The 8,408-nt window shown below is 40.2% G+C and overlaps 1 protein-coding gene across 1 annotated transcript; it reads left to right on the forward strand.

Moving 5' to 3' along the window:
• Positions 1-740: 740 nt before the first annotated feature.
• tbx3a (T-box transcription factor 3a) lies at positions 741-7,619 on the forward strand. The gene is made up of 7 exons (XM_016289133.1): positions 741-1,696; positions 2,476-2,743; positions 3,139-3,285; positions 4,585-4,661; positions 4,855-5,012; positions 5,491-6,095; positions 6,990-7,619. The coding sequence occupies exons 1-7, from the start codon at positions 1,305-1,307 to the stop codon at positions 7,407-7,409; spliced, it is 2,067 nt and encodes a 688-aa protein (XP_016144619.1). The 5' UTR covers positions 741-1,304; the 3' UTR covers positions 7,410-7,619.
• The last annotated feature ends 789 nt before the right edge of the window (positions 7,620-8,408 follow it).

The raw sequence follows: 8,408 nt of genomic DNA on the forward strand, positions 1-8,408 counted from the left end.
TTGGGAAGTTTAAAGATATGGGGGGGGGGGGGGGGGGTGAAAAAAGATTCATGAATATAAAGTCATAACCCGATAGATATTATTTTTTTAAATGCAGTGCATTTTAATTAAATCTCGCTGACTGTCAACAAGATGCGGCCCTGTATGGTAAGATATGTAGGCTATTGTCCTGGTCACAATATGACACTTTGGTAACCACAAAAAAGATGCAGAATTGTACAGATGGGATACGATTACAGCACTTTACTAGAACAAAGATTATTTCCTACATAACATTAAAGTTGACCAACTGCAAGATCTCCAAATTAATAATTTGCATCTCTTAGCTAACACCAAAAATTATTTTGACACTCCTGTCTGTTTATCGTTGCATTTCTCAGGTAAAATACGCGTCTGCTGTATATGATCTTCTGTGCGCGAAAAGAGGCCAACAGTGACGCTGTGCGCACGAGACTTGGAAGTTCAGCTTCTCTGGGTCCCTCAGACCGACAGATGCGTGTCCTAATGATGTTGACATATTCACACAACAGCGAGCGAAGCAGCGCTGTTTCGCGGCAGCAATAGAGTTCTCAAACACCTTTTTATAAGTCTGAAGTCTTCCCCTCCACCCGACCTGTTAAAACCACGCCTACAGAGCAACACAATTGGTCCGAAAGCGTCAAAGAGCCAATCAACAGAGGGTTGAATTGGCTGCTCGAAACATGCAACACATCCACACCGCTGAAGCCTATGGAGTTCAGAAGCACTGGGAATATATCTCTGTGCTGGACCCTGTTCTCCGCATATCTGCTGAAATGTGTGTGCGCGTGAAAGGACGAGAGAGAAAGTGTGTGTGTGTGTGAGCGTGTGAAGGTGTATACCTCCAACAAGTAAAGACAGAGAAATTATTCCGAGGCAACGAAATATTTCAACACATCTCTTTGGCAGGACTCGGGACGATCTCATTATTACCGGAATGTCTATTTTAACGAAATCCAAAGGAAACCGACATACGCCGCAAGCAGACATACAGTGGCTTTAATCGACTTTAATTTCATTGTTTTATTTTTATTTTTATTTTCTCGATTTCATAGCGCACTGACAAAAGACAAGCGGCACCCGCGAAGATTAATGGATAGCCGTTTCTCGCTTTCTCTTTTAGATACTTTGTTGGAATCCAGCTAGAGAAACAATTAAGAGACTCACACACCGAGGCGTCGCAGGGACGCTGGACTTGGTGAAGGACTTCTCCGGCGCAGACATTTAGCTGATTTTACCACCAGACGCTAGATTTAAGGGACACCGCATCTACTATCTGGACTTGAATGAGCTTCCCGATGAGAGATCCAGTTCTTCAAGGATCCAGTATGGCATATCACCCGTTTTTACCTCACCGGGGTCCGGAATTTGCCATGAGCGCAATGCTGGGTCACCAGCCGCCCTTCTTCCCGGCCCTGGCGCTGCCACCTAACGGCTCCCTGTCTCTGCCCGGGGCGCTGGGCAAACCAATAATGGAGCAGCTGATGGGCGCAGCAGAGACCGGCCTTCACTTCTCCTCTCTGGCACACCAAGCCGCCACCGCGCATCTCCGGCCTCTCAAGACACTTGAGCCCGAGGAGGAGGTTGAAGACGACCCCAAAGTTCACCTCGAAGCCAAGGAACTCTGGGAGCTTTTTCACAAGCGCGGCACAGAAATGGTTATCACCAAATCTGGAAGGTAAACTGGAATAATTAAATCAGCTGTGCTTCGAAATTAATTAAGTGAAAAGGAATCCGAGATTATAATTGTTATCAAACTGGAATTCTGATTGATTTATTGATCTGAGTGACTCAGGTTTCTTTAGAGGAGCACATATAGGCCTAGGCAAAATAGCTGGACAGGCGTATTCCTTTTTATTGTTTATTCGGTTTTTGTTTGAGCAAATGTGTTTTGAACAACGCATGAAATACAACCCAACTTGAACTATACCAGCAATGTCTGAATCGAAATCAGTCGATGTTAAAATATAATAATAATAATTATAATCGTTTTATTTTAGTGCAGATGCAAACATCTGTATTACCAAGTGTTATACTTAATATCACAAATAAATGTAGACACTTGCACAATTAAATTTGCACCGAAGCTGATTTTAAACAGTGAAATACACAGATTTCATTATTATGAAACTACATTCAGTGGTGTCAAATAAGTAAGGTTTGATTTATAACTTTTGCCGTTCTGCAGTAAGTTTTGCCGTAAAGTTAAGTTAAACATTTCAGCATTGTTTATTGTTGCGCTGCGTTTAGATTTGGGGGTATTTCACAAGTTATTGCTGATGGCTGGGCCTAGCCCTTCATCTCCACACAACAGGTTCGAATGACTGGATGTCTGCATTTAATATTTCTCTAGAATGCAAAATGCAGCCGTCCAATAAAAGAATTGTGCAGTAATTAGATCCATGTTGTTTGTGCTGCGATAAAACACTGCTAATGCATCTCTGATCTTCTCTGCAGGCGAATGTTCCCTCCGTTTAAAGTCAGATGCACGGGCTTGGACAAAAAGGCCAAATATATTCTGTTGATGGATATTGTTGCGGCTGATGACTGCAGGTATAAATTTCACAACTCTCGCTGGATGGTGGCAGGAAAGGCTGACCCCGAAATGCCAAAACGGATGTACATTCACCCCGACAGTCCGGCCACTGGCGAGCAATGGATGTCTAAAGTCGTCAATTTTCACAAACTTAAACTGACAAATAACATCTCCGACAAGCATGGCTTTGTAAGTGCCAGTCATCTACGTCTTTTAAATGTATTATTGTTAGTATTATTATTATTATTATTATGGTCGTTGTGTGTTCAGTGCTTGCATGCATCTATATGTATTTATCGTTACAAAATTTCTAAAGAATTTCTAAAGAAAATTTCTAACAAGTTTTATTTTATTTACATTATTTATTTTTTTGTACTTACATGATTGAATTTGAATTTAATTTAAACTGTTCGTGCACACAAATACTGTCCGAGCAGGGTAAAAACTGCAGGCTACGACTTGTAAGTGAACAAAATGTATGTAGAAAGTGTGACCAATAAATACGATTTTTTTTTTTACTCATTTTAAAAATGTTACTGAAATTAACAATATTTTATAAAACTTCGGCCTTATTTATGTTTCAGACCATACTAAACTCCATGCACAAATACCAGCCAAGATTTCACATTGTGAGAGCCAACGACATACTGAAACTCCCATATAGCACGTTCAGGACCTACGTGTTCCCTGAGACAGATTTCATTGGTGTCACTGCCTACCAGAACGATAAGGTTGGTTATAACTTTGTGTGTTGAATCTGATTGAACTGTTAACCTGCCATACTGCTAAATACTTTGCACTAAATATTTAATAATATAACCCGTAGCTTTACAGAACAAGTAATGTTTGGTGATTTCAGTACTTTTGTCTTGAACAAAGTTATTATGTTGTGCATATCCATAATATACTTATTCTTAGATGTATCACTGTGAGGCCTACATCTTATTGCAAAGCCTTCACCCATGGACAGTAATACAGAAAAACATGCACTGCCTCATTCTGTCACTTTCTCCAATTTGACACACACACACACACACCGGTTTCCATGAACAAACTGTTGAAGATCTTCTGAAATTTAACTAAAGTAAATGAAAGATAAATTGTGTGTGTTTGTGTGTGTGTGTGTGTGTGTGTGAGAAAGTGTTTGTGCATACAGCTCAGATTATTTCACATGACTGTCTGTGTTAATGTTGTGTCCCTTCAGGTGGTGACGGGTAAGAGTGTGTGTAATCTGAAGGCAGATTCCCCAAACCTGCTGGAGGAGTGGCTGAGGGTCCTGCAGAGCGTCCTGAGGATCAAAGCTGCTAGTCCGCTCTTCACTCACCCTGACACACGGCCCGTTATGAAAGGACATCTGACAAAGGTATACTGTTGGAAAGAAAAATATATTTTTAGATATATACTACTGTGATCTTCTGAAATTTTAACTAAAGTAAATGAAAGATAAATTGTGTGTGTTTGTGTGTGTGTGTGTGTGCGTGCGTGTGTGTGTGAGAAAGAATGAGAAGAGGGAGGGAGGAAGGTAGGGAGGACTGGGAGGGACTGAAGAAAAGAAAAAGAGACTCAAAATGATGTGTTAATTTATTGGAAAACAGCTGGAATGTAACGTAACCTTTAACACTACAGGAGCATACTGTTACATCACTAAATGCTTATAGGATGGCAGGGTGGGGAGATTGAATTCATGTTGAGAGGTTGTAGACATAAAAAGGTTCCCAATATTTATGAGCTGGAAATGCCCCTATGTTTCCTACAAATACCAAAGTTTGAGACAAGTCACTGCAAGCGTAATATGGGTATCTTAATACAGAACAAGCATATAGGCTAGCCCATTAAACTATAAAATATAAAACATAATCGTAGAGAGTGACATACAACTTTAGTGCGTTTTGAATATGATTCAATTGGCTGCAAATAATTTGTCACCTGCAAAAAAAATTTCAGATATTCAAAGAATCGGTTAATGCATCTGGAAAATATTATAGTTATCTTTATTAATGTTATATTGTTTGCATGTTATTACATTTCAGATTACACAGCTGAAAATTGATCACAATCCTTTTGCAAAAGGATTTCGTGACACTGGAAATGGGAGACGCGAAAAAAGGTACGACTAAACGAACTGCTTATTTTACCCTGTAGCTACAATAGCATTCCTTTGCATTCTCAAATTCAGGACACTGGTGGTTATTATAGCAGCACGTGTCCATGCATTTTACATGAATTCATTTTAATCGTAAAAAAGTAAAATAAGTTAGAACGCATGAGCAATTTCTGTCTTCAACAACTATTTAATACAGAAAACAGCTAGCTCTGCAATCGATGCGTTCGTATGAGGAGCAGCAGAAAAAAGAAAACGGGACGTCAGACGATTCCTCAGGCGAACAAGCGTCCTTCAAATGTTTTCGCCAGGCTTCGTCTCCTGCGGTCTCAACTGTTGGACAGAATAACTTAAAAGGTATGAGAGTCAGATAAGCAATGTGTCCATATGATAAATATGGTAAATATTACTTTCGGGTAAAAAGCAACCTTTTTCTTACGATTGTCCAAAGAAATGATTGCAATAACAATCGAATCGCCCAAATATTTATCAGGATAATAATACAAATTATTTGTGAAAGACTGCTAATTTGAGAGCAGCATTATCTAATTTGTTTTCAAAAAAGAATTTCAAGACTAATCAAGATACTATACATTAAAATCTGTTGCAGCAAAACCCCAGATTTTTTTTATTTGTAGTTATTTGTATAGTATTTGTATTTATTTCATGTGCTTTACTGTTTTTAAACGATATGCATGTAGTGCCCTGCTGTCTGTATTTATCAAAAGTGACACGTGTCTAATATAAACTTTCAGTTGGATCCCCTTGATTAAACAGTAAATGGACTCAGAACGTTCCTGAACTCTTTCGCTTCACAATATTTTTTTCCTTATAGATTTTTGTGACAGTGATGAAGATAGCGATGACGAAGACAAAGATGGAAATGTGAAAGAGGGGCCAGACTCGAGCAAAATTTCCACTACGACTGAGGACTCCAAGGATCACGATGCGAGTTTAAGCAAAAGTCTGTTTGGAGAAAGTGACTCTGAAAAAGTACGAGGCTCACGGCAGAGTCCCATCACGCTCATCTCTAGCACCACTAGGTCCGGTGAGGAACTCAAGAGTCCGGGCCGGGAACACGCCAAAACAGACGACTGCCGGACAGTGAGCAAAGAAAATTACATGCCATTGACTGTTCAGACAGATGGCGCTGCGCACTTAAATCAAAACCACTTGCACAATTTTGGATTTCCGCCGGGTTTGGCCGGGCAGCAGTTTTTCAATCACTTGGGTGGTGCCCATCCGTTTCTCTTACACCCTAGTCAGTTCAATATGGGAGGCGCATTCTCAAACATGGCCGCAGGGATGGGCCCCATACTGGCAGCAGTTTCCTCCGGAGGGGTCAGTTCAATGGACACGAGCAGCATGCCATCACCCTCGCAAAGCCTGACGGGGACACCGCTGCCCTTCCACCTACAGCAGCATGTCCTGGCGTCGCAGGTAAGCCTGTTAATGAAGATTAGCAGTGAAGGCCATGTCATCAATGCTTTAGCCCTAACTCTTTATGAACGCTGCTTATGAAAGCTCTTAAGTATTTTAGTGACTTTGTGGCTACATTTAAGACCTCTGGGGGAAAAAAACGAGGTGTGCCATAGGCTATCTTGCAGCGTTTAATGGTCTTTGTTGCAGAGTCCATAAATTGTCAGCAAATATAAAACAACTGACAACTGTTGCTCGAGATTAGCAATAAATCTGTTCTTGACGGATGTATGCAGACATGTCGCAATTCATTTGTAAAAACAAGAAAGCTGTTAATGACGATTTTTGCAAGTGTCTATATATATATATATATATATAGGCTACTGCAAACAAATGTTAACTTAAAATAGTAACGTTCAAATGATTGAATAATTTGTTTTTTTCAAGTCATGTTTGCAGTGAATGAATCAATCTAAATACACAATGTATACCAACAAAGCTAATTTTGTGGGTTAAATCAGATAGAAATAGATCTTTAAGCTCACAATTACACGTTATCATATTTTACAGTATAAATAGGCCACAACTACAGGCCACAACATCAGGGAAAAAACATGCCTGTGTATGTGTGTGAATCAAGGAAAAAGGAGTGAATATAAATTAGGTACAAGGAAACTGAAAAGCAGGATAAAATATACATATATTTATTTTATTTTCATCACAAATTATTAATTGCACAATTTTGGCCTCTGATGTTGATAATAAAAAAACTACAGCATTTTATATATATATTCCCCTATTGGTCGCCATTGACATATGAATCCGTGCACAATGAGGACAATGTGAATGATCAACACAAAATATTCCAGTTGTTCATTTAGTTAAAAATCTTGCTGTCTGTCTGTCTGTCTGTAGGGTCTGGCTCTGTCTCCTTTTGGAGGTCTCTTCCCGTATCCTTACACATATATGGCCGCCGCTGCAGCTGCTTCATCCGTCGCCTCTTCATCGGTCCATCGTCATCCGTTTCTAAACGCGGTGCGGCCCCGGTTAAGGTACAGCCCTTACTCTTTACCGAGCGTCCCCGACAGCACTTTGCTTACAACGGCTGTCCCACCCATGGCGAGCAGTGCCTTCGATCTGAAGGGAGACAGGATGATCACGAGTCCCACTTCAGCTGCTCTGGACTCTGAGGTCACCAGTCGCTCGTCTGGTTCAGTATCACTCTCACCAAAAACCTGCGCCGAGAAAGATTCCAGCACCGAGTTACAGAGCATCCAGCGCCTGGTCAGTGGACTTGAATCCAAATCGGAAAGAGCGCGCAGTGTGTCTCCATAGAGTGCTGCGCGTGAGTGATGGTGACCGGACCGGGAACGATGAAGACATTGACAGACCTACAGGTTGCGTACGACGATTAGCCCGTTTACAATACGGACCTGCATCGGACAAAAAGTTTAGACTCAAAATGCACTTCGATAAAACAAAAGTAAACACGTAAAATGTATGATGTCCTTTTGCTAAATTAAAACAGTAACTTTGATTGCCCCCCCCCCCCCCCCCCCCCAACTATTTGAATACCATAGAAGTATTGAACAGTGAATAGTTTGGCAAGGATGTCAGAGACTGAATCAAGCTGCTGCTCCTCTTTATGTTATACGTCAGGGTGACGGATTTGATTTAATTTAATATGCACTCTGAATATGTTTATTTGATGTGTCTTTATCGGATGTCTTTGAAAACATATTCATGAATTAAATAAGTTACCAGAGGCATATTGCATGTCAAAGACCAGACTTAATCAAGACTGCTGTTTTTGAGTTAAATGTTTTAGTCTGTATTATTCGAAGCGAGCGCAAATTCACCAAGAACGAAATCTACATTACAGTTTTAAGACTATTTTGCAATGTGACGGAGTTACCTCAGTAAAACCTTAAGTACGTTTTCATGTGTGTGTGTGTGTGTGTGTGTGCATGTTTATGTGGTTTATGAGGACACAAATGTGTATAATAACATGGGTATGACATAGGTATTACAACGAGAAGGTGATTTATGAGGACATTTTCAGTGTCCCCGTAATTCAAAAGGCTTATAAATAATTCAGAATGTGTTTTTTTGAAAATCTAAAAATGCAGAAAGTTTCCTGTGAGGGGTAGGTTTAGGGGTAGGGTTGGTGCAGGGCAATAGAAAATATGGTTTGTACAGTATAAAAACCATTACGCCTATGGAGAGTCCCCATAAACCATAAAAACAAACCTGTGTTGTGTGTGTGTGTGTGTGTGTGTGTGTGTATACACACATACATAATTTAAATTTTTTTGTAAAATGAGGAAGGCAGTC

This window comes from Sinocyclocheilus grahami, unplaced genomic scaffold (assembly GCF_001515645.1).
Source record: "Sinocyclocheilus grahami isolate Dianchi unplaced genomic scaffold, SAMN03320097.WGS_v1.1 scaffold241.1, whole genome shotgun sequence".
Taxonomy (NCBI): domain Eukaryota; kingdom Metazoa; phylum Chordata; class Actinopteri; order Cypriniformes; family Cyprinidae; genus Sinocyclocheilus; species Sinocyclocheilus grahami.